This window comes from Podarcis erhardii (genome assembly GCF_964252035.2).
Source record: "Podarcis erhardii genome assembly, chromosome: 13".
Classification (NCBI taxonomy): domain Eukaryota; kingdom Metazoa; phylum Chordata; class Lepidosauria; order Squamata; family Lacertidae; genus Podarcis; species Podarcis erhardii.
In genome coordinates this window covers 34,910,508-34,936,363 of record NC_138502.1, presented here as the reverse complement: position 1 = coordinate 34,936,363, position 25,856 = coordinate 34,910,508, and the positions used below count along the sequence as shown (strand labels likewise).

The 25,856-nt window shown below is 44.8% G+C and overlaps 1 protein-coding gene across 3 annotated transcripts in view; it reads right to left on the bottom strand.

Annotated features, from left to right (window-relative positions):
* Positions 1 to 2,239: 2,239 nt before the first annotated feature.
* Positions 2,240 to 25,856, bottom strand: part of LOC309328152 (ras-related protein Rab-18-like) — a 44,936-nt gene continuing 21,319 nt past the window's right edge. Inside the window, exons 8-13 of one of the 3 annotated variants that reach the window (XM_081838150.1) lie at positions 20,496 to 20,566; positions 18,093 to 18,167; positions 12,324 to 12,442; positions 9,617 to 9,740; positions 3,361 to 3,413; positions 2,240 to 2,371 (exon numbers count right to left, since the gene is read on the bottom strand). In XM_081838150.1, coding sequence (XP_081694276.1) covers positions 2,308 to 2,371; positions 3,361 to 3,413; positions 9,617 to 9,740; positions 12,324 to 12,442; positions 18,093 to 18,167; positions 20,496 to 20,566 — 506 coding nt within the window. In that variant the 3' untranslated portion in view covers positions 2,240 to 2,307. The remainder of the gene's footprint in view (positions 2,372 to 3,360; positions 3,414 to 9,616; positions 9,741 to 12,323; positions 12,443 to 18,092; positions 18,168 to 20,495; positions 20,567 to 25,856) is intronic. The other 2 variants (XM_081838151.1, XM_081838152.1) reach the window with 2 other exon arrangements.

Below are 25,856 nucleotides of genomic sequence, written 5' to 3'. Positions count from 1 at the left end.
TTTTTATGGTGCTAGTGCTGCTGTCACGGCCCACATTAGATCAATCTGTGACCTAGTACAGTCGTACCTTGGATCCCGAACGCCTTGCGAGTCGAACGTTTTGGCTCCCAAATGCCGCAAACCCGGAAGTGAGTGTTCAGGTTTGCGAACTTTCTTTGGAACCGGAACGTCTGACGGGGCTTCTGATTGGCTGCAGGACCTTCCTGCAGCCAATCGGGAGCCGCGCCTTCATTTCCTAATGTTTTGGAAGTCGAACGGACTTCTGGAACAGATTCCGTTTGACTTCCAAGGTACCATTGTAGTGGCTTCTGACCCACAAGTTGAAGGCCAATGATTTAGCGCATCTGTTTCAAAACTGCATTTGGAGGTGTGTTTTTTTTGGAAACATACAAGTGGTTCTTTCTTCAGTGAACCAGTTAACTGTAGCAGACATGTGTCCTTGAAAGAGACTTTATCCACCATTGCCAGCCTTCAGCAGGGGATATCATGGTGTGATCTATGATACCCATCTCAGTTGATGTGAGCAGATGGTTAAAGACACTGACTTGCATAAATAGAGTGTCGACCTTGGAACATAGCCCAAGGTCATGGGAAGGAAGCATGTGGGGGTTCCATGGCAGATGCTCAGGTGACCCCTCAGCGGACAAAACGATGCTGAAAAGGGTTCATTGAAGGTAGAGAGATGGAAAAATCACACCAGTTTGATTCCTCCTGTATAAATAATTCGCTTTGTGATGTTGAAAGTGGAACAATCCATTGTCTCAGCTTGAGTTGGCACACATGGTAAATGTGGTTATTTTGCTATGGCTCACTGTCTGGATGAGAGCTGTGGAGTTTTGTTTACTTGTGCTGTACTCTCAGATGTACTCCCCAATTGTTTGCTCCGAATTTCAATCCCTGTTTCTAGTTTGAAGAATGTTTGAAGTATATTCTCTTCCCCACCCCTTCTTCTTCCTTTGATTGGCATTTGATGTAAATGCTCCTATTCCATCACTAGGTAGATGCTGCTACGTAGATGTTGCCTTATCAACTTCCTCCTGCAACTTGGGTGCATTCCGCGAAAGCCATCATTTATTTTTCCCCCACGGCCGCTTATTCTGTGAGACCGGGCTGTGCATGTCTTGCGCAAGGAAGCAACCGCCAGAGAACAAAAACTGCATGTGAAGAACCTCTTAAGGAGAAAGGGCTGCTCCTGTGTGTGGCATGAGGCATTTTCAGCCCTGCGTGCTTAAATACAAATGATTACTACAGCTACCTGGTGACAGATGATCAAGTAATATCGGCAAACGCTCCGTGCTTTCAGTGCTTATCCATGGTGCAATGGGGTGGAAAGGAGAAAGATTTGGTACATTTTCTCTCAGAGCTATCGGTAGAACGGGAAATAACACATTGCCTCAGTTCATTCTGACCTAAGGCAGCCTGTGGACACTTAGGAACAAACTTTACTTATCCATTTGTGAACAGCTTTAATATGTGCCATTCAGCCATATGCATATATTTTTTCTATTCGGAAGTAAGTCTGTTAAGTTTGGCTTACTCCCAGGTAAGTGTGCTTAGGATTGCGGCCGTGGGCAGTTTTGCTGGCTTCTGGCAAGGTTTGGATGTTTTCTTTTCATGTGTGCTACTTCTCTGAAATAAGCACAATCAGCCATGTTGGCATTGAGCCATCCCTGCTTGCCTCACCTTAATGTCTTCGCCCGCCCCCAATCTGTACAGTGGGACGCAATCCCATCTCTACTCTTGTTTCATTATTTCAATAAGTTTTGTGATACTCAGTATTTGAATTAATCTTCGGCAAAGAAATACTTTCAAATGAGCACTGGTTCCCTGATGTTCTTAATTTAATAAATATATTTATCACGGGAGTGTATTATTCTGTATATTACAGGGGCTGGACTTGCCCATCTCCACATGATCAGATTCAGTGAAGAAGAAGTATTGTCAGCTCTGGCTGGTGTGGGGAGAAGAGTTCCTAAGGGAGAGCCGAGTACACAGTGCTTATCTGCTACTAAACTTCAATCCAAAAGCAAAGAAAGGAAGTATGGTATCTCCAAACCACAACATATGGGCAATATCTTCAGCAGCAAGTATTTTGTTGACTGACTGGCTGGTAGGATTTGCCTTCACAGCAAATACTGACATGGCTTTAATATTCTTTTTCATGAATTTGAACAGAACCCTGAGAAGGTGTGTGCCTTGGCGCTGGCAAACTTGGCATAAGGGAAGCAAGGAAGAGACGTTCTTTCCGCGCATCATGTTTAATTCTGAAAACCTAACAAAGAAACCAGCCAGTTGTTGGCGGTGCCATCAACTAGCTGTTGAACTTCGAACAGGCCCAAATGGTTTGCTATTCCTCACAGCGCCTAGCTTCCTGCAACAAATCAGAAGGGGAAATATTAGACAGGGAAGCGTAGCTGTTTCATCAGAGAAAGGCGGGCCCTTTAATGCTTTGTTGGGCTTACGCGGGGCCACAAGTCACCCTGCCAGGGCTCAGCTCCAGAGCCTATTTCTTGTGCCAGGGGTTAACCCTGGATCCAACAACGAAGGAACAGAGAGAATAGAATCTAATCAAAACAAAATGAACACAACTCTATACAATGAAAGTATAATATGCACTGAATGTCCCAATGCAATTGGTTTTATGACTCAAAATAATATCCTCCACACAAGGTATTTATGTACAGTCACAAAGAACTTGAATATATATATATATATGCTTTCGTTATATATATATATTCTTGCAAATTGCTATTCAGTATAACTGAGAACAAGAGTTCAATAGTTCAACTATGGAGTAAATCTTGTGTATGGAGTAAATCTTGTGTAAATCTTGTGTACACAAAGGACTCCTGTCGATGAGACGCCCGGGTATGGTCTTCATTTCGTATGTCTTCTTCAGGGCAGTTGAGATATATTGCCAAATGACACACGTCATGCTGTCATTGCATTGTACATACAAAAAGCCATGAAAGATAATTCAAAAACATCGTAAATATGACAGTGTTACACTTACATGAACGTCAAGTTCATGCTCATTATTGGGCCAGCTTTTGATCTGCATGGGCGCTGAGCTCTTAGTACAATGCTGACTCAGAGGCTAGTCTAGTAATACATGAAATAGCCTCCAGAGGGTGGAGATTTAAAGGGACCAGAGCCTTCAATCATACTCTGGGCTGTTGTCCAGGGTTTAACCCTGGAGCAAGTTAAGTAAGGGCCCCTCCAGACTGGTGTCTGGTGCATTCTGCAACATGTTAACACAGTACTGCATTTGTGGTAGATTTATTCTGTTGTAGCTGTGTGTATGTGTGTACATCCACCCACCCCACCAACAACATGGTCTGGACTGTGCTTCATACTTACTCGTGGTTTGAAATTAGAAAGCGAGTGCTGGTCCTCAGATATTTCCTTGAATTCTGCAGGGGTGAAGACAACCAAAGTCACAAACTAGTCAGTGGTGCTATTTTGTTCGTTTGAAATGGTTTTTATTTGATTTTACAAATATAAATAACTACCAAATACATATCCATAGAAAGAGATTTCTCTGAATCTCGAGACTGCCCCCCTCCCTAGGTCCTATTGTCAACATTTTCAACTGCGTATTATTTCCTTATGATGCTATTTAACCAATGCTGTTGGATCTTCCTGACCTCAAGGCTAAATTGCTGTAGTAGTGCATTCTATGCAGGGCTGGGCTGTTGACAATGATCCCAAACCAGCAGCTGGTACAAAATACAGCTAATTTCCTAGTGTAGGTGCAGAAGACCGAGAACTACCGTATTTTTCGCCCTATAGGAGGCACTTTTCCCCCTCCAAAAATGAAGGGGAAATGTGTGTGCGTCCTATGGGGCGAATGCAGGCTTTCGCTGAAGTCTGGAGAGCGAGAGGCGTTGGTGTGCACCGACACCTCTCGCTCTCCAGGCTCCAGGAAGCTATCTGCAAGCCTTGCGTGCCCGGGGGAACTCCCCCCGGGCGCGCAAGGCTTGCGGGCGGCAACCGGCAGCGTGGAGCACGGGGCGCCCTTTGGAGGACGCCCCGTGCTTCGCGCAGGTGTCTGCAGCCTGCCGCCCGGCGGGTAAGGCACCCTGAAGCAGAGCGCCCCGCGTGCCAGACAGCCATCCGCAGCGTGGGGAGCCCTGCAGGAGTTCCCCGCAGGGCTCCCTACCCTGCAGGTAGCAGCTTGCCGCCCGGAGCGCATGGCGCCCTGAAGCAGAGCGCCCCACGCGCCGGACAGACATCGGCCAGCCCCAGAAGCTCGGGGGACAGCGGGGAGGCGCAGCGCCGCCATCCCACTGTTCCCCGACCTGGTTTGGGGGGGAAATAAAGGATTTTTTTCCCCTTTATTCCCCCCCCAAAAAAGTAGGTGCGTCCTATGGGACGGAGCGTTATATAAACACGCCCCTTTCCTTCTCCGTGACCCACTGCATTTGACTGAGCAAAACTGCCCCCTAAGGTAGAGTCAGATTCTTAGTGACTTACCTGAATGAATGAATGGATTTTATTTGCATCAGCCACCAGCCACAGCAATAAAACAAACAAAATGCAGTATACAGAAGATAAAGGTAAAAAGCCAATTATATAAAATACATTTTGGGGATTTGGATCAATAGTCAAATAATGGATCTTCTTCTAATTGCCCTGGCTAAAAATCTTGCAACCTTTGCTATCACCTGCTCACCTTGATCTGCCAAGGGAAAGGACACTGTAACAGTGGTTGGGCATCCTGGAATGGACAGTAATAGTAATAGAGGGGTGATAACTTCACTCCTCAAATCTTTATAAAGACTGCAAGCCAGGAGGACATGAGCCACCGATTCAGTACTGACATCTCCACAGGGACATACCGTATTTTTCCATGTATTAGACGAGGTTTTTTGACTCAAAAATCATGTCAAAAAACTGGGCTCGTCCTATACATGGATAGTAGTGTGTGTGTGTGGGGGGGGGAAAGCTGTGCGCCGCCAGCCAGCTGGTTGGCGGGTGTGCAACTCCCCCTCCCCATGCCACTGCGGGAGGTGCACATTGGGGTGATGGCACACATGCAATTCCCCCTTTAAAAAGCTCAACAGCTTGCCCCTTGACATCAAGGGGTAAGAAGCAGAGAATTACAGCTGTAATCAATAAATTTATGGGAATGTAATGAAGGGATCTAAATGGGTAATTTGACTAAAGGGTTGCTAAAAAATTCTTTTTAAAATAAGGATGCAGTGAAAGGGAGGTATGGGGAAGTCGACTGAAAGAAGTTACAGGAAAATTAGATTATGAAATTATACATGTTTAAATGTTTTGTATGTTTTTGTTTTGTGTTTTGTTTGTCCTTATTATGTGTTTGAAAAATGAATAAAAATTATTATTATTATTTTTAAAAAAAGCTCAACAGCTTGGGGCCATCTCCCCTCATTTTCTTTAAATTTAGTCCCCCAAATTTAGTCTTATACCTGGGGGTGTCTTATACGCGGAAAAACACAGTAACCGTTTTTCAAGTGGCTTACCTGTAACAGTGGACTTCCTTTCTCAAATGAAGCAAAGTCTTATTGAGCTCAGTGAGCTATCCTTTTGGATGGGCCGAATATTGTTTCTCTAGCATATATTTATAGATTGCCTTTTCTTTATGTTGTAGTATAGTCAATTCACTGGTTTTCATTGCCTTTGTATTATTATAACCTGGCCTGAGTTTTCTGGAAGCGGCAAGGGAAAAAACAAATGGGGCACCTCTGGAATGGTTTTTTTGGAGTTGTTATTTGGTGGATGTATTCTGTGACATGTCATTGGTGCAGGATTCACACTGGGCCATCTACACATTATTGTTTTGTGATGCTGCCTGCAGCAGTGCTCTTACACTACAGCTCAACAAAAGCAAGATGAACAAATAAAGCAGAGCGTTTGTGGTCTTAAGAACATAAGAGCTCTGGGGCTGGATCAGGCCAGTGGCACTTCTAATCCAGCATCCTGTTCTCCCAGTGGCTGACCAGATGTTGGTGAGGAAGCCTGCATGAGTCCACCTGCAATTCCCTGTAACCGATATTCAGAGCAGAGTGCCAGGGACCGGGCAGAGGAGGAATGGCGGAGACCACCTACCCAGCCTGACCGTTCCAGAGAAGAAGAAGACGGTTCAGAATTACAACTGGGGTTTGAGGGAGGTCACAGCTCAGAGGCAGATGAGGGGGAAAGCTGGGAAATAATGGGAGAGGAGGAAGAAGATGCACCAGAGCAGTGGACAGATGACGGACACACTGTCTTTAGAAAGCATCCCAGACCCACTCTCTCCCAGAACCCAGCGAGCATTGAAAGTAGGAGAGCAGAGAGCTCAAATGAGAGGGGGGTGAGAGATGATGCACGAGAGGGAGGGGGTGAAGACTCACTCGGAGTAACACTCTTATTCCAAGAGGCGGCATTTCCAAGCCTGTCTCTGTGAACATTGAATAAAAAGCAGTTGGTAAGAACTTTTGCTTGTCTTATCCGTTCCTGGCGGCCTGCCCATGGGGGTTGGATCCCCTGGTGCCTGACACAGAGGTACGATGCCTCTGTGACAGTGGAGGTATAGCTGTCAACATTTTCTTTTTTTAAAAGGGAAATTCCCTTATTCCAAATAGGATTCCTCGCAAGAAAAGGGAAAAGTTGACAGCCATGATGTGCAGGTATAAAATCCCACAGGATTTCGTCAGGAAGTTGCGGGAGGTGCGCAGATTGGAAACGAATGCACATGCCTGCCCTGGAACATTTGCAGGCACAAACGGTATCAAAAGCAAAATAAAAAAATTCCTTCCAGTAGCACCTTAAAGACCAACTAAGTTAGTTCTAGGTATGAGCTTTCGTGTGCATGCACACTTCTTCAGATACCAAGTGTGCATGCACACGAAAGCTCATACCTAGAACTAACTTAGTTGGTCTTTAAGGTGCTACTGGAAGGAATTTTTTTATTTTGTTTTGACTATGGCAGACCAACACGGCTACCTATCTGTAACTGGTATTGAAAGCAGCACTGGTCACCTGTAACATGCACACCACGAGTGCACAATGGGGGGGGGGGAGTTGGGGTGTGTGCAACGAAGGAAAGTGTTTAGGGTACAGGCGAATGAGAGCAAAACTCCCTTCTCTCGATCTGTGACGGCAAAGCACCATCGCCTAGTCCCCAGTTTCAGAAGAGGAACAAAGGGGCAGAAACTTTTGTGCTAAGACAGAAGGTTGCAGCTGTGCCATCTGCCTTCTCCACTGCCTGTGGGAGGCTTGTTGACGTAGAGGAGACACCGCTCGACTTTTCGGGAGAGATTTTAATTCCACCGACAAAAGATATCGGGGAAGGCGGCTTTGCAGAATAATGAGACCAGGGAGGAGGGGGAGAACGCCAAAACGTGACGGCGAGCGACACAAACCCCGCACCCTCTCCCTTCTTGCTAATAACAAGGTTGGAACAGTCGTTTCCCACGCATGAGCTTCGGGGAATGTGGCTTGCTGCTCCCACCCTGTTCCCCAGCTCCAACATGATCATAACCGGTTACCATATTCTACAACTGCTGGCGGGGAGAGTCGCAAAATTGACTGAGCTGCTACATTTTCTTGAAAATGTAGATATTAAGCAGCCACTGATAAAAGCAAGGAATGCATCGAAGTTCTAGGCTCGCCCTCAAGGCCAGTGTTTCTCAACCTTGGGCCTCCAGCTGTTTTTGGACTACAACTTCCATCATCCATAGCTAGCAGGGCCATGGATGGGCCATCAGGGATGATGGGAGTTGTAGTCCCCAAAACAGCTGGAGCCCCAAGGTTGAGAAACACTGGCCTAGGCAGAGGGTTCTTTCTATGCTTCAAAGGAGATCTCTCTCTCACACAGAGAGAATCTGGATATGTCACAGTGTTGAGGCAAAGGGGATTAACCCCTTCCGCCTGCACCAATTCTCTGACTTTTAAGCCTCATCCTCTCTGAAGTCTTTTTCTCTCTCGGCAGCAGCTGCTTTCCAGATAAGGGCACCATGCTCTGGTCCATGGGGTCACAAAGAGTCGGACACGACTAAACAACAACGATAATTGCGCATGTGTAAAACATGAAATGAGGCAATGATGTATATGATTGGTGGAAATTGAAATGCTTTGTTATAAATACCACTGCCTGGTCCAAAGAACGATCCGACTGTAACCTATTGCTTTGCAATAAACAACGTTGGACTCCTAACTCCTCGCGTTTCTGAGTTTTATTGGCGTAAAAATATGCTATTTTTAGCTTAAAAAAGGAAGAGTCCCACTAATATCCTACAGGCCTCGCCCACAGGCCCAATCCTTTAAAACAGACCCCCGCCTCCATTCCAAAAAACACAATTAGTCACCCACTGTCTAAACCAGTGGGCAGAGAGGGAACGGGGTTGTTTTGATACATCAACAACCTCAGATATGCAGATGACACAACCTTGATGGCAGAAAGTGAGGAGGAATTAAAGAACCTCATAATGAGGGTGAAAGAGGGGAGCGCAAAATATGGTCTGAAGCTCAACATCAAAAAAACGAAGATCATGGCCACTGGGCCCATCACCTCCTGGCAAATAGAAGGGGAAGAAATGGAGGCAGTGAGAGATTTTACTTGCTTGGGCTCCATGATCACTGCAGATGGTCACAACAGTCATGAAATTAAAAGACGCCTGCTCCTTGGGAGAAAGGCGATGACAAACCTAGACAGCATCTTAAAAAGCAGAAACATCACCTGGCCGACAAAGGTCCGTATAGTTAAAGCTATGGTTTTCCCAGTAGTGATGTATAGAAGTGAGAGCTGGACCATAAAGAAGGCTGATTGCCGAAGAATTGATGCTTTTGAATTATGGTGCTGGAGGAGACTCTTAAGGACTGCAAGAAGATCAAACCTCTTCATTCTGATGGAAATCAGCCCTGAGTGCTCACTGGAAGGACAGACCATGAAGCTGAGGCGCCAATACTTTGGCCACCTCATGTGAAAAGAAGACTCCCTGGAAAAGACCCTGATGTTGGGAAAGATCAAGGGAACAAGGAGAAGGGGATGACAGAGGAAGAGGTGGTTGGATAGTGTTCTCAAGGCTACCAGCATGAGTTTGACCAAGCTGTGGGAGGCAGTGGAGGACAGGGGTGCCTGGCATACTCTGGTCCATGGGGTTACGAAGAGTTGGACATGACTAAACAACTAAACAACAACAACAACATCTTGAAATTTGATTGTATTGAAATTGGTTTGGGGAGAAAGGCATCAAAACGCAGTATTTCTCAAGAAACTCCAGGATAGATGGGGATTCTGGCGAATGCTGTGTGTCCGCAGCTTTGCAAAACAACTGTGGGAGACAGGAATGTGCACGCAGCCTCCTGATTTCAGTAGGACTTACTTTCAAGTCTGTCTGCATAGGACTGCTGCCTTAACATGGTATATTTCATTACAATCCACACACATTTTTCTACTCTCAGTGTTCTGGTGCTGGACACAAGCTCACATTTGACTTTTTCACATGTAGCTGCACTTGTCTTTTTCATAACTATTATACCTTGCCCACCTCTTCAAAGTACAGCCAAGTTGGCCTCATATCAAGCTGAACCTTAAAGACTTGAACGTTTACTAAGGAAATGGAGGTTTGGCTGCATTTTTTATATATATGGGGAAGGGTGCACTTGCCTCCCAGTCAATCTCTGACTGCTTCCGGTCATAGGTTGGCTTTCTCTCTCGGATCCTCTTAAGGATTCCCTGATTCTCCACGGTAATCCTCACAAGTTCTATGTTCTGCTTCTGCCGCTGTGAACTGCAAAACCCAAACAGGTTAAGGCTAGGGTGTGGAGAAACACTCCACATTCCCAGGGGATGCCCTGGAAAAGTGGGGAAAGGCGGTTGGTTTCAGCACCAAAGTGTAATTTCTGACCTTTAAAGCCCTAAACGGCCTTGGCCCAGTATATCTGAAGGAGCGTCTCCACCTCCATCGTTCAGCCCGGACACTGAGGTCCAGCTCTGAGGGCCTTCTGGCGGTTCCCTCACTGTGAGAAGTGAGGTTACAGGGATCCAGGCAGAGGGCCTTCTCGATGGTGGCACTTGGATTCCCCTCCAATCCCCTACAGCGTCCTCACTCTGCACCCTCAAAATCAGTTCTGAAGGGTTCAAGAGACCTTCCAGAGCAGATTTGGGGGTGAATGGAGAAGGAGAGGAAGGGTCTCACTGTGCGAGTAGAGTTTTGCTGGTGGAACATTGGAAGGAGCCCATCACGTTTAAGGGCCCCTTCCAACTCTACAATTCTATGATTCCAAGATTCTAAGACGAGTAGCTCATGGAGATGCTGGTTTCTGGCTGGAGAGTTGCTGCCTCAAAATCTACTCTGCAGCATCTTTGACTCCCTCCAAATACGGTACTATTTTATTGGATAAAGGACCCTTGGACGGTGAAGTCCAGCCAAAGGCGACTATGGGATTGTGGCACTCAGCTTACTTTCAGGCCAAGGGAGTCAACGTTTGTCCACAGACAGCTTTCTGGGTCATGCGGCCAGCAGGACTAAACCGCTTCTGGCGCAATGGAACACCGTTACGGATACCAGAGCGCATATAGACACCGTTTACCTTACTGCCACAGTGGTACCTATTTATCTACTTGCACTTGCGTGCTTTTGAACTGCCAGGTTGGCAGGAGCTGGGACAGAGCAATGGGAGCTCACTCCACTGTGGGGATTCGAACCGCCGACCTTCCGATCGGCAAGCCCAAGAGGCTCAGTGGTTTAGACTACAGCGCCACCCGCATCCCTTTTATTGGGTACTGCCCCTCCGGCTGGAACCAGAAAGGATCCAGGAGGTGTATCTCTAGATCCCTTGTGACCACGTGGGGAATCCTGGGACAGCTGTCGCACTATGGAGAGCATCTTTCTTCAGCCATCTCATATTAAAATCCACCTCATTAGGATGTGACTGTCCCCACCCAAAAATGTGTGTCTTTCATTAAATGGAAAAGAGAGCAAGAAGATGCGAAGCGGATGGGCATCTGTTGAAAACATCACTCCTCTTGACTGGTCATGAGCCAGTCAAAGAGCTCTTGTCACGTTATTGCTATAAAAATGCAATGCAAGTAAAAAGTTTATCCTTAGACGTTTTCCTTTGCCCTCCCCACCCTGGGAATAAATTAGGAGGAGGGATCCAAAATCCATAGCAGGGCAATTAAAATGTCACAGAATTGTGAGCAAGCTTCCGAGGTAAGAAGATTTAAGTTTTAAGCAAGAGGGAAGACGTACCTGGCTTGGTGTTAAAGCCCTAAATACTCCCCCCCATTTATTTGTTTGTTTTGTAACACAATAAAATCTTTTAATACAAAACCCCTCTAATTTTTTAAAAAGGAATCTTTCTTTGCGTCAACTGGCAGCTGACTGTTGTTTGTTCTGTTATTTTTATAGTTATTATTTCTTTACCAGTGATAAAAATTACAATGCAAACTTTATCCCCCTTTTTATTTCATCAGTCTCAAAATGGAGCCAGTGGGGAGAGATAGGCGACTCACTAGAGATTAAGCTTTCTTATTCTATACCATATGAATGAACAGCTTACTGTCATGAAAAGCAGCTGGTTCTGAGACACCCCTTTTACGACTCATGTATTAAATAGATAACAATGAGGAGGCAGCCTGTGATGCAGGGAGGACTCCAACCAGGGTCTCCAGCAGGTGGCTTTTGGTGATTCACCTCCTATGGAGGGTCCTGGTCCCTCAACACATCAGGAAAGTCAGGCTCTGTGTGCTCTATAGGCCAAAGTTCTTGCTAGAATTCAGTCAGCTGCCACCCTCTGCCCTCCTGGCCAGTATGACAGACCCTTCAACATTTCTATGGGGAAAATAGGGACATCCTATTCCATGAAGATAGGGATGCGGGTGGCGCTGTGGGTTAAACCACAGAGCCAAGACTTGCTGATCGGAAGGTTGGCGGTTCGAATCCCCACAACGGGGTGAGCTCCCATTGCTCGGTCCCAGCTCCTGCCAACCTAGCAGTTCAAAAGCATGTCAAAGTGCAAGTAGATAAATAGGTACCACTCCAGTGGGAAGGTAAACGGCGTTTCCGTGCACTGCTCTGGTTTGCCAGAAGCGGCTTAGTCATGCTGGCCACATGACCCAGAAGCTGTACGCCAGCTCCCTTGGCCAGTAAAGCAAGATGAGCGTCACAACCCCAGAGTTGGCCACGACTGGACCTAATGGTCAGGGCTCCCTTTACCTTTAGTCCATGAATACCTTTATTCCACAAATTTCAGCCCCAGGGCCATGCACGCTGCATGGCACCCACAGCCCCGAGCAACCACGGCTGTGGGGCCAAGCTGGCACTCCCGGAAGAATAGCGTAGAGGCATTAAAGACTCACAACTGCCCACCTCTTTTTTTGGTACGGGTTCCAGCAGTCTACCAAGCCTGTGCCGCGATATATATGAGCTAGGCGTGTCGACAGGGTCTTGTTTTCCCGTTCAATCAGCCCAATTTTCTTTTGGGCGTCCTATAGAAAGAGAGAGCGAGAGACAGAAACTATGAGTTTCTTGTTTTTTTTAAAAAAAGTTTTGTTTATCCTATAATAAACAGGAGCTCTCAACCTCCTCCCCAATCCCCCCTCCCACATTTTTTTTAAAATAACATTTTTACACATACTTATGTCCCACGTCCCCAAGGATGTAATTTTTATTATTATTTTACAATTGGCAAAAAAAGCAAAAAAAACCTCCCACAACCCACCTCCCTGGCCCCTTTTCCCATTCCTATGTGCGTGACAAAAAAGTAAAGCAGAGTGTGACTGTTTTATAAAATGGTGAATTGCGGGATTTTTGCCAGTTATTTTCTCTCCTGTTGGGACTGTGGTGCGCACTGCAGGAAGAAAATATATACGGGGTCTCAGGGTGCCTGCATATTCCTACTGCGGGGGAAATGGCAGTTTCATGGAAGGGAAGAAGGCAATTTTAATTGGAAAAAAAGAAAACGATCTGTAGTGTAATGTTGTTGTTGCTGTTTTAATATAATGTCACTTCTACATTTACATTCATCAAAAAGAACAGACAATATATTTATTCATCACCTTCCCTCCCCTTCTTCCATGGTTCATTCTAATTATCCTCTGCTGCTGCATATTCTAATTACTCCATATTAGTTTTTTCTCCCAGCTAAATTATACAGTGCTGAATTCACTCTAATCCTGCTAGCGTTTTAATTTGCTTGCAATGAATCTTCAGATATTTTCCAAACATTTCCCACTCTTCTTCCTGATCTCTTATTCTACTGGTTAAACTTGACATTTCTGCATATTCCATCCATTTTGTCTGCCATTCCTCCTTCATGGCGTCATGGTTTTGATCCCATTTCCCCAGCAACTTTTAATCTTAAAATATGTATGTACCAGACTAAATATTGATGCGGCGACATTGACATTGCTTCTTTTTCTTAAAAAGAGAATACTAGCTGTGCCCATAAGTTTTTGTTGCTGTTGGATTTGGTAAATGATATATTCAGGTGGGTGGCGATGCTGCAATGATAATTTATAAATGAGAAACATTCCCTTATTTGGGAGACTTGACAACCTTTTATTAAAAGTTAGGGGGTTGTATCTAACTAACTAACTAACTAACTAACTAACTAACTCAGAGTGGACCTACTGAAATGAATGGACAAGACGAACTTAGGCCCTCAGGTGGTACGGGTGCCTGATTATCGTCTTCTAAAGCAACTACTCTATTCTGAACTGAAAAATTGAAATCATAATGCTGGTGGTCAACAAAAGAGGTTTAAAGATTCTCTCAAGGCAAATCTTTAAAAATGTAGTATAAACACCGACAACTGGGAAACACTGGCCTGCGAGCGCTCCAGTTGGAGAACAGCCTTTACCAAAGGTGTCATGGGCTTTGAAGACACTCGAACTCAGGACACAAGGGAGAAACGTGCTAAGAGGAAGGCACACTTGGCAAATCCACACCGTGATCAACTCCCTCCCGGAAACCTATGTTCCCACTGTGGAAGGATGTGTGGATCCGAACTGGCCTCCACAGCCACTTACGAACCCACTGTTAAAATCCTGTAGCCAATCGGAAGCTGCGGAAGCCTCGTTGGACGTTCGTGTTCCAAAAACAGTTCGCAAACTGGAACACTCACTTCCAGGTTTGCGGCGTTCGGGAGCCAAAACGTTTGAGAACTAAGCTGTTCTAAAACCAAGGTACAACTGTAGATATATTAAAAATATTTGGGAGTCTACTGACAAATCCAAATCTTACGTTGCGCAATGACATCTGGTATTTTGGCCAGCACTGCCAGAAATATCTTGTCACAACTAAGAAAACAAAAACTGGCCAATAAGAAGTGTTAGGAATGTTTCATTTTCTAGATTGGGGAAAATGATTGACGTTTGGTTGCCCCTAAGAATGAGAAATTTCCTCTCCCTGCTAACTTTGGTTAGCGGTTGAATTAACGTTAGGGGAAAGGCTTTGTAAAACTGAAAAGGGAAAACATATAAAGGCGGGGGTTTATTCCTTTCTAATTTCACATTTTTAATTACAGTTTCTGCTGCAATGTTCTCTGTTTAATGAGGAGCAGGTTAGAGGGCTTGAAGAAGAAGTAAAGGTAGAGGGACCCCTGACCATTAGGTCCAGTTGTGGCTGACTCTGGGGTTGTGGCGCTCATCTCGCTTTATTGGCCGAGGGAGCTGGCGTACAGCTTCCGGGTCATGTGGCCAGCATGACTAAGCAGCTTCTGGTGAACCAAAGCAGCGCACAGAAATGCTGTTTACTTCCCGCCAGAGCAGTACCTATTTATCTACTTGCACTTTGACGTGCCTTCGAACTGCTAGGTTGGCAGGAGCAGGGACCGAGCAACGGGAGCTCACCCCGTCGTGGGGATTCGAACCGCCGACCTTCTGATTGGCAAGTCCTAGGCTCTGTGGTTTAACCCACAGCGCCACCCACGTCCCTCTATGCAATATTATGGCACAAATTCATGAGCACCGAGATCCCTCTACAACTCCATTGTACCCCATGAACCCAGAGGGTGTTGTCAAGCCAAGAAGTAGCCCCTAGATCATGCGACATGCAGACTTCCGTTGGAGAAATATTGCGACATAACCAATGGCATCTCCTCCAGATACCAGAAAGAGAGGAAGGAGAGAAGAAAGGAGGAGTAACACAACAGGGAATGGAAGCAGGAGGAAAACACTGTAGTAATACCTCAGGGGGGTGGGGAAATGAAGCATCTTCAGAAATGATTCTGAGAAGGTACACTCAAAACCAGAAGGCCCCAGAGAGACACATTGTTTTAAAAAAGGAGGATGTAAGGATAAATGGGGTACCTCCCATATCTAGTTTAGGAGGTTAGGTCGGAGGCAGGGTGAGAAGGCAGGGTGAGAAGCCAAGGGGTCCCTTTACCCTTTTCCTTTTGCTTTTTTTACTGAACACTTCAAGCTGAGTCAGAGTTAAGGTGTTCCAGCGATAGCAGTTTGGTCCTGAGTGTTCTAATAAATAAGAGCTCAGCAGGGAATTTTCCCATTTCCACCCCTGTAATCCAGCTATGCCAAGTAAGGCATACATTTTTGTATCCGAGAGCTTTTTCAGCAAACACTTCACAATTTCCACTGTGTTTTCGATTGGAGGCAGATTTAATATCAAATGGCTATCCGTGGAAGCAATAATAAGTGTACTGAAAATTCATGAGCCCCTCTAGTCTAATGGTATTCGCCAGAATCCTGGAGAGGCATCTAAATTTGAAAAATATTTTGCCCATGTCATGACCCCAAAACTGAACTTCTTTCAATGGATCCAGGCACAATGTGAGCGACATCCTGTATGTTTCTTCTTTGTGAGTATTGAAAAATGGACCTGTTCCATGGGCTCTTCGACATTTTCAACAATCTCCAGAAGTTTGAGTTCTCCTAGTCTTTTCGTGAGGGCCGAAGGAACTTCTGCAAGGTGCATATACCACTAGTTTCTTTGGCTCTGTTAATTGGATTTTATACAGTGGTACCTTGGTTTTTGAACGTCTCTGTAGATGAATGTTTCTGAACTTGAATGCCATAAACCCAGAAGTAAATGCTTCAGTTTTTGAACACTTTTCAGAAGTCAAACATGTCATGCGGCTTCCATATAGAGTTTTCCATATTGAGTTTTCGGTTTTCGAACATTTCGGAACTCGAAAGGTCTTCTGGAACGGATTATGTTTGAAAACCGAGGTACCACTGTATACACTTTCCACCTTGCCTGTGTCCCTTCAAAGACATCGGGATACAATGTGAATATCTTTGGTTTGCCTTATGATGTGCAGTCTTTTAACTAGAATATAGGAAAGGTTCTGTGTTCCCACACACTATTGAACTAGGATGACCTCCATTCAAACTTGGAACCTGTTCTGCAATTCACAGACACCTCTGTGCATCATTTCTTCCCCAGCATAAGCCCTCAATCTCAGATTTTGCTTTCTACCAGTTTTTTTTTAAAAAAGAAGACTTTGAAAGGTTGTACCAGTGATGACATTGACCTGTAATCCCGTGTCCAACTTTTATTCCGCCACAATTCCACTTGTTTAAAAGGGAACGGTCCATTCCTCATGTGGAAATATACCTCTGCTTTGCCTTGTGGGGAGATATCAGCTAACCCTTGAATTTTCTTCTGAGCTTGCCTTGGTTGGTAACATACTTTTTTTTGCAAAGCGGTTTTATTTTTCGCAAGCGTCGCAACACTTCCACATTGCAGGGCAATGATTGTGTCTCCAGCTGCTTGCATACTGTACAGTGGTACCTCAGGTTAAGTACTTAATTCGTTCCGGAGGTCCGTACTTAACCTGAAACTGTTCTTAACCTGAGGACCACTTTAGCTAATGGGGCCTCCTGCTGCTGCCGCGCCGCCGAATTCTGTTCTCATCCTGAAGCAAAGTTCTTAACCTGAAGCACTGTTTCTGGGTTAGCAGAGTCTGTAACCTGAAGCGTATGTAACCTGAAGCGTATGTAACCCGAGGTACCACTGTATGCACTTCTCTTGACGAGGTATTAATTCAGGTATGTGTGCATGAAAACACACATGAAAACCTGCTCCTACTATATCTGGGATTCCTGTGGCTTCTGTCCTCAGAAATCGTACCAACGCAAAGACTTAGAAAGGTTTTCTTTTAATACTTGCATTCTAGCCTCGCAGCCTGGACGGCCCTTTCACGAGTCAGATCGCAGTCTTGCAGGAGTTTTTAAACAAAAAGTTCACAGTCTCCAACCCCCAACACTATCTGATCTCTAATTAATGAAGCCGTTAGGGTCCCACAGTTGCATTTCTGAATCATTTATTAAAGTCTGTATCGATTCCCCTTCCTCTGAGGGAAAACTTAAATCTTTCATAAATCTCATTGCTCTCTTGGGCATGCGATACTCATCCAATTTCTGGCACACCTCCTGATAAAAAATTCCTCTTCCTTCTGCCTTGATTGCACAGCCAGAAAATGTCTGCTGCCTCATGCCCTGCTACAGGCAAAAACATGGTTACCTTTTGAGGATCTTCTTTTCATCCATTCCTGTACCTTGCATGTCAATGGTGAAGTCATGTTTAAACCTTTTCCAGGAGTTCGCTGCATGGCCACTAAGTTTCAACTCTCTCAGGAGCCTCGAACCATTCCATTTTTTCTCTCATTCCAGTGTGAGAGCCAGTGTGGTGTAGTGGTTAAGAGTGGTAGACTCGTAATCTGGTGAACCGGGTTTGATTCCCTGCTCCTCCACATGCAGCTGCTGGGTGACCTTGGGCTAGTCACACTTCTCTGAAGTCTCTCAGCCTCACTCACCTCACAGAGTGTTTGTTGTGGGGGAGGAAGGGAAAAGGAGAATGTTAGCCTCTTTGAGACTCCTTCGGGTCGTGATAAAGTGGGATATCAAATCCAAACTCTTCTTCTTCTCTTCTTCATTCCATCCTTGAATTTTCAGTTTTTCTGCCCCTTAACTTTTCTCGCTGACTTTACTCCTGGTACCACGAAATGTTCTCTCGTTCAATGATGAGCAGCTCCGAGGAGCTGAACAACAAATAGTTTTATGCAAGAGCTGAGCATAGCACATGATTTTCTCCTGCAGCTACTGTCTTGCTTTTAGCCCTACCTCCTGCTTGGGCCTGAACTAAGGGGAGTGCCCTTCAAGATATGGTGACATTTACCCTCACTTCTACTGCCACAGGTGCATTTTGCGTCTCCGTATTATCGGGCTCCACAATCTTGGGGAGTGTTAGCTTCTGAAGAAAAGAGAGCATGGAGACTTGATTAGATTTGCTAATAGAAGGAAGCTCTAACTAATACGCTCTACAGCTTCTTTGTTAACTCTTTTGAAGCCACGGTACAATACAGTGGTACCTTGGCTCTCAAACTTAACCCGTTCCGGAAGCCCGTTCCAAAACCAAAGCGTTCCAAAACCAAGGTGCGCTTTCCCAGAGAAAGCAAAATGGATTAATCCCTTCCAGACTTTTGAAAACAACCCCTAAAACAGCAATTTAACATGGTTTTTACTATCTAACGAGACCATTGAGCCACAACATGAAAGCAATAAACAATATGCCGCAGTCACACAGTCAATCAATCAGTAGCTGAACTAGGTTCCACACAGTAACACACAAAAAAGAGCCGCGAAAACAAAAATGCAAAATAAATAGCAAAAACAGACAGAGCTCGCATAACACTCAAAATGGAATTATGGCACGCAAATCGGAAGTGTAACACTCAAAACAGAGCACGTTTGGCTTCCAAAAACAGTTCGCAAACTGGAACACTTTGCAGTGTTTGGGTTCCAAGCTGTTTGAGTACCAAAGTGTTTGAGAACCAAGGCACCACTGTACTTTTAAAAAGCAAAAACAAACTGCAAAACAATTCAGATGGTATGCTAAAACACCTCACCTACTTGTCTCCTTTTTTTCAAAGGAACTTTGCTTATCAAATAGCTGAATGCAATGTGTTTCAGATGTTCCCTTTAGAACTCACGTTTTTCCTGGAACCAGATCATTTGTGTTTCTATTCCACCCTTTGGATTTCTTGTTTATTATCCTGGTTCTTTTGCTTCTGTGCTTAGTCACGTGTATTATGTTATGTGTTATTGATTTGTATACCGCTTCCTTGCCAAAATGAGCTTCTAAGCGGTTTACAAATGTAAAACCAATTACCGTATTTTTCCGTGTATAACACCCCCCTCCATGTATAAGATGACCCCTATTTTTGGGACCCCAAATTAAGGAAATGGGGGGAGATTGCCCAGAGTTGTAAACTTTTTTGGGGGGGGGATTGTGGCCAATCGCTCACACGCCTGACCACCACCGTCAATCGCATGCTTTGCCAAAGCCACCAATCGTCGCCAGAAGCTGCCAATCGCCTGTCCAATTGCCACAGCAGCAGCCAATCGCCAGCAGGCCTTGACGCAACCACCAATCACCCGTCCAATCACCACAGACAATCTCCTGCTCATACTACCACCAATCGGCCACCCCCACTGCCCTATCCGTGTATAACACAACCACCATTTTTTAACGTTTTTTAATAATAATAAATTGTCTTATACGCAGAAAATTACAGTACATATATAAACCAATTACACATGATTTAAATATGCAATGAAACAATTCCGCCCATACTTTTAAAAACACCCATAAACTTAGTGTAGTTTTATTACATATGCAACTGCAAAACAGCCTAACTCCATAGATTGTTCCCAGATAAAAGCTGGAGTCTGGAGGGGCCCTGAATATTTTTTAAAAATAAGCACATCCCCATTCTCCCTAAATGTTCCACCTCATTTTTCAGTTTATAAAAGGCTTCGGGGGGGGGGGGGGGAAGCATGGAGAACAGAAGTTAACCATTCCCAACCTGCTGATTCCCCCCATTCCAGATTGCCCCTGTTTTCCTTCCTGTGGGATTTTAGACATGTGCTTTGGGAGGCCAAAGAGATAATAATAATAATAATAATAATAATAATAATAATAATAATAATAATTTATTACGGTCAAAGACCAGTTCAAGGCCAAAGGGATGTTTGGAACCAGATGGCATGAAAAGCTGCGTAGGGTTTGATCAGAAGCAGAAAAGTAATGGGCAAAGCGCAAGCTCTGTGCCCTGCCTTTTGAAAGGATCAGGTTTTTTAGTTGCATTTACTTGCACATAAACGGTAAGAGGGACACGGGTAGCGCTGTGGGTTAAATCACAGAGCCTAGGACTTGCCGATCAGAAGGTCGGTGGTTCGAATCCCCACGACGCGGTGAGCTCCCGTTGCTCGGTCCCTGCTCCTGCCAACCTGGCAGTTCAAAAGCACGTCAAAGTGCAAGTAGATAAATAGGTACCGCCCCGGCATGAAGGTAAACGGTGTTTCCGTGTGCTGCTCTGGTTTGCCAGAAGCGGCTTAGTCATGCTGGCCACATGACCCGGAAGCCGTACGCCGGCTCCCTTGGCCAATAAAGCAAGATGAGCGCCGCAACCCCAGAGTCGGACACAACTGGACCTAATGGTCAGGGGTCCCTTTACCTTTAAACGGTCTAACTTTATGCCCAACATCAGCACCATTTGCAAAGGGAAAGCTCATGTACCTGTATCTTGGAAACCTTGAAGTAGAGGTGAGTCTTGGCCTCTGGAGGTCTACTATCCACGTGACTTCTAGCTGCCGGGAGAAGAGAAAACGATTGTTTTTGAAAGGGTAGAAATGGATCTCAGCCCCCATACATATGACCTTCAAATATCCTGATGTAGTCTACGCTGCTTTTCCGGGTACCGAGATTACGAAGAACCAGAAAAGAAACTGTTTATGTTTGCGGCAACAGATGCACGGATGACTGGTGCATCTGGGGCGGCCACCGAGACCATATAACACCAGTCTTGAAAGACCTACACTGGCTCCCAGTACGTTTCTGAGCACAATTCAGTGTTGTTGCTGACCTTTAAAGCCCTAAATGGCCTCGGCCCAGTATACCTGAAGGAGCGTCTCCACCCCCATCATTCTGCCCGGATGCTGAGGTCCAGCGCCGAGGGCCTTCTGACGGTTCCCTCATTGCGAGAAGCAAAGCTACAGGGAACCAGGCAGAGGGCCTTCTCGGTAGTGGCGCCCGTCCTGTGGAACGCCCTTCCAGCAGATGTCAAAGCGATAAACAACTACCTGACATTCAGAAGACATCTTAAGGCAGCTCTGTTCAGGGAAGTTTTTAACGTGTGATATTTTACTGTATTTTTGGTTTCTAATGGAAGCCGCCCAGAGTGGCTGGGGAGGCCCAGCCAGATGGGCGGGGTATAAATAATAAATTATTATTATTATTATTATTAGCCCAGAGGTGGAAAGAAGAGATAACCCCGACCAGAGATGGATGGCCTACCAAGTTGATGGACTATGCCGAAATGGTAAAATTAACTGGGAAGCTCAGGAAGTAATTGCCACTGAAATTCTACTCAATATTGATCCAGAGCAGATTATGGATTCCACCTCTCCTGGTATGTCCCACGGAGGACCTTACGGTTTTCAAACAAAAACATCTTGGAGGTCCCAGGCCACAGGGAGGTTAGGCTGGCCTCAACCAGAGCCAGGGCTTTTTCAGCCATGGCCCCAATCTGGTGGAACGCTCTATCACAAGAGACTAGGGCTCTGCAGGACTTGACATCTTTCTGCAGGGCCTGCAAGACAGAGCTGTTTCACCAGGCCTTTGGCCAAGGCACAGCCTGACCCCCTCCTTTGGTAATCTTTATACTTTCCTGGGCAACCACCCTTGTTGCTCCTCAACCTTCACTTCTGCCTTGATAGTTAGAGTCTGATAGGGCTTTCGATAAGGCAGTTCAACAGCCTTTGGATTTTGCTCTCCTTCCTCGGAACTGCAGCAGCCTATGTCTCCAGTCTCCCTCTCATTCAAACGAAAGCAAACCTAGGCACTCTAACTAACTTATCTGTAAAACCCATAAATATGGTGCAAAGCAGACAAAATGACAACCCATTCGCCATCAGTAAGTATAATGAAAAGATAAGAATAGAACAGAAAATTGAATTACACCAGCTCTAAAACTCCAGACCCAATATTTTAATTGGGCTTCCTTTTGTTCCAGGGCTAAATAAATATTGAACATTGTTTCTGAAGCTGACGAACTGCATTGAAGTTCTCCTTCCACAGGCTTCCTACGTGTTGTTAATTTGCTCATAAGCATGGCATGCCAAGCTTTAGGCGACCATTTCTCAAGAATATGGATGTCGTTTCCGGTATTTGGCAATTAAAATCTGTTCAACAGATTTGCCATTAAGTATATATATTTCTTAAGGATGCATCCTTTGGTACAACCCAGGAGGAGTAACTGTTAAGAGGTGTAAAAGGCATCTTTTGAATCTAACTAATTCTTCACTTCTACAATATCCTTCTGAAACGTGTGGGCATTCTCATCGCTTGAGGATTTTGGGAGTGTGTAACAATAAATCCAACCATCTAAATAACACATAGTGCTGTTGCAGTAATTCAGTTCGTGTCAGAAAGAGTAAAATATTGCAAGGGACAATAGGATATTACGGAGATCAGCGTTTCAATAACTTGTGAGAGGTCAAAAATGAGAACTAAACACCCAGATTGTTGGATAACCAGCCTCATAAAGCCAACATGCTTAATTCTAATTAATGCATGAAGGGGTTAATACCACAGAGTGAGCTGTCCTGCCAGGCTTAGCTATGTCACCTCCTGGTGTCATTTGTTTCTATTACTCTATTCTGCTTTAATTGTTTTCGACTGAGCTTTTTGAGTTTGTGTTTGACGGGGTGTTTGCACTTGCTGTGAGCTGCCCTGGAATCTTTAGGAAAGCAAGGGCAAGCATACAAATGGTTTTAAATTAATAAATATATCTACAAGTGGCCTGGCTCGCTTACTCTCCACCCCCATCATTCTGCTCGGACGCTGAGGTCCAACGCTGAGGGCCTTCTGGAGGTTCCCTCATTGCGAGAAGCAAAGCTACAGAGAACAAGGCAGAGGGCCTTATTGGTAGTGGCGCCCGCCCTGTTGAACACCCTCCTATCAGATGTCAAAGATGTCAAAGAGATAAACAACTAGCTAACATTTAGAAGACTTCTGAAGGCAGCCCTGTTCAGGGAAGTTTTTAATGTGTGACGTTTGAATGTATTTTTCATCTTTGTTGGAAGCCGCCCAGAGTGGCTGGGGAAACCCAGCCAGATGGGCGGTGTACAAATAATAAATTATTATTGACATTATTATTATTATTACTTGAGTCATCTGCAGCTCTTTTGTTATCAGTTGCAGTGTATGATACAACTCTCTCCCTCTTTCTCTCTGGCGCAGCTATTCAATCAGACTGAAGTTGGAGACTGGGGCAGCTATTCAATCAGTTGGAGATATAGAAAGCAGGGTTCATTTCATCCACTTTTTTGGAGGCCCAGCTCCATCAAGCACCTACTGCCCCTGAACTGTGCCGTCTGGTCATTATAGGAACAACTACTCAGAAAACTGGTGTGCCTTTTTATTTTTCCCTTTTACCTTGTGTGTCTTTTTTTGTTTTGTTTAGATTGTAAGTCTGCAGGGAGCGACTGTCTTGCTCCAATTGGATGAAGAGCAGGGTGCAAATGCTCTAAATTATATATAGCATGAGTCACTTAATCTCAGGTTGGTGGGTTCGAGTCCAACGCTGGGCAAAAAATTCCTGCCTTGCAGGGGGTTGGACTAGATGACTCTCGTGGTCCCTTCCAACTCTATGATTCATATAACACAGAATGAAGCAAAGCAATCTGGAAAACCAAACCACCACAATAAATCAAACTTCTATCACAGCTCTGTGAGATGTAAATATTCAGCAGCCTCCAGCCAGTAGGCTCTTTTCTGGCAAGCACATGCTTGCAACACTAAGTGAAATTGGTAATGATACACTGGGCAAAAGACTTTGGATATAATATACAGCTTGATGAATGGGAAAGGTTGTGGAATGAAAGGATAAAATTTGCAGCTTGTAATGCTTTGAAAGAGAATATGATGAAAATGATATATAGATGGTATATTACACCAATGAAATTAGCTAAAATGTGTTAAGACAAATAATAAATGTTGGAAATGTAAAGAAAAAGAAGGAACATTTTATCATATGTGGTGGGAATGTAAAAAAGTAAAGAACTTCTGGGAAATGATATATAATGAGATAAAAAGATGTTGAAATACACATTTTTTAAAAAAACAGAAGCATTTTTACTTGGCATTATAGGTCAGGACATTAATAGGCAAGATGTTAAATTGTTTTTATATGCAACAACTGCAGCAAGAGTATTGTTAGCCCAGAAATGGAAACAAGAAGAAATTCCGACGAAAGAAGAATTGCAGACAAAATTAATGGATTATGCAGAATTGGACAAAATGACAGGAAGGATTCGAAACCTGCAGGACCAGAGATTTACAGAAGATTGGAAGAAGTATATGAATTATTTGAAGAGCAACGGTAATTAACAAATTACGCTAGTAGGACTACAATAAGTTTTGTAAGGAGAAATATATGAAGGATTACCAAGTAGAAAAAGATAGAGTTATTGGTTATGAGTTTGAAATGTAATAGGGAAGATAAGAAATGCATGTTGAGAGATTAGATTGGAAAATTTTCAGACAGGATTGATGGAAGTCAAAAATGTGAATAAGATGTAAAAGTATGTTTAATTACTGTTGAAAATGATATGTTAAAAAAAGTAATAAAAAATTACAGTGGTACCTCGGGTTAAGTACTTAATTCATTCCGGACATCCGTTCTTAACCTGAAACTGTTCTTAACCTGAAGCACCACTTTAGCTAATGGGGCCTCCCGCTGCCGCCGTGCTGCTGGAGCACAATTTCTGTTCTTATCCTGAAGCAAAGTTCTTAACCTGAAGCACTATTTCTGGGTTAGCGGAGTCTGTAACCTGAAGCGTATGTAACCTGAAGCGTATGTAACCCGAGGTACCACTGTATATATATATAGAGAGAGAGAGAGAGAGAGAGCGCACATGCTTGCAACACTATGGTGTCTGGACAGTGCCCACCGAGCTGTCAAGGGCTGGCTTTATATTGATGGTCCTGGCTTTCAGCAAGTGGGCGGATCTTTTGAATCTTGCATCTCTTCCAACTTTTAAATCTACATTCCTATGCACACTGGATAACCCTCAATTGAACAGAGAGGGGCTTACAACTTCTAAGCAAGCATTCATAGGATCACCCAGCAAAGTTATTGTACTCAGCAGGTTTAGGGTTGCAATAAGTTAAGCCTACCCAGTTCTTTTTTGCCACGGAACACATATTCACCAGTACGGGACTGATTCCTTGAACAGGCGATTCTTTGCCTAGAATTGGCAACCACCACAGGGAATGTCAAGACATCGAAGCTGCTCATCTTGGCACAAGCCCACCACTGCCAGGTCCCAAGTCAAAAAGGCAAAGCTGGGGGGATTAGCTTCTGAAGACTACCTCCCACTTGTTGTCATAGATGCCACAGCTGTGACATCATCGGCTGTGAAATGCCATAAGCGGGAAGGATGGCAACACAAACTCCCAAGAGCCTTTGGATGCTGCCAGGTGAGATTGCGCCGCCTAGGTGAGATACCCGGGGAGGGCTGGCGCGTGAGAATTGCAATGCTGGGTCAAAGAGATGGGTTGTCAGGGACCGTGCTGAGGAGGGCTACATTGAGGAGGAATGGTGGGAGCCTCCCCCTCCTCCTGAATCTTTCCAGGAGCAGGAGGACAACATAGATTTGGAACAGTGGTTTGCAGAGGGGCGTAGTTCAGAAGGCAGAAGCTGGGAAATACTGGATGGGGACAGCTAGCAGAAGAAACACTGGGAGAGATGGGGTTAACAGATTCACTGTCTCTGGAAAGCATTCCTCCACTCTCCCCAAGGTCAAGAAGAGCTCAGAAAGGGGCAGAACAGGAAGCACAGAGGGTACAAGCTCAGATTGCAAGACGTAGGAGTGA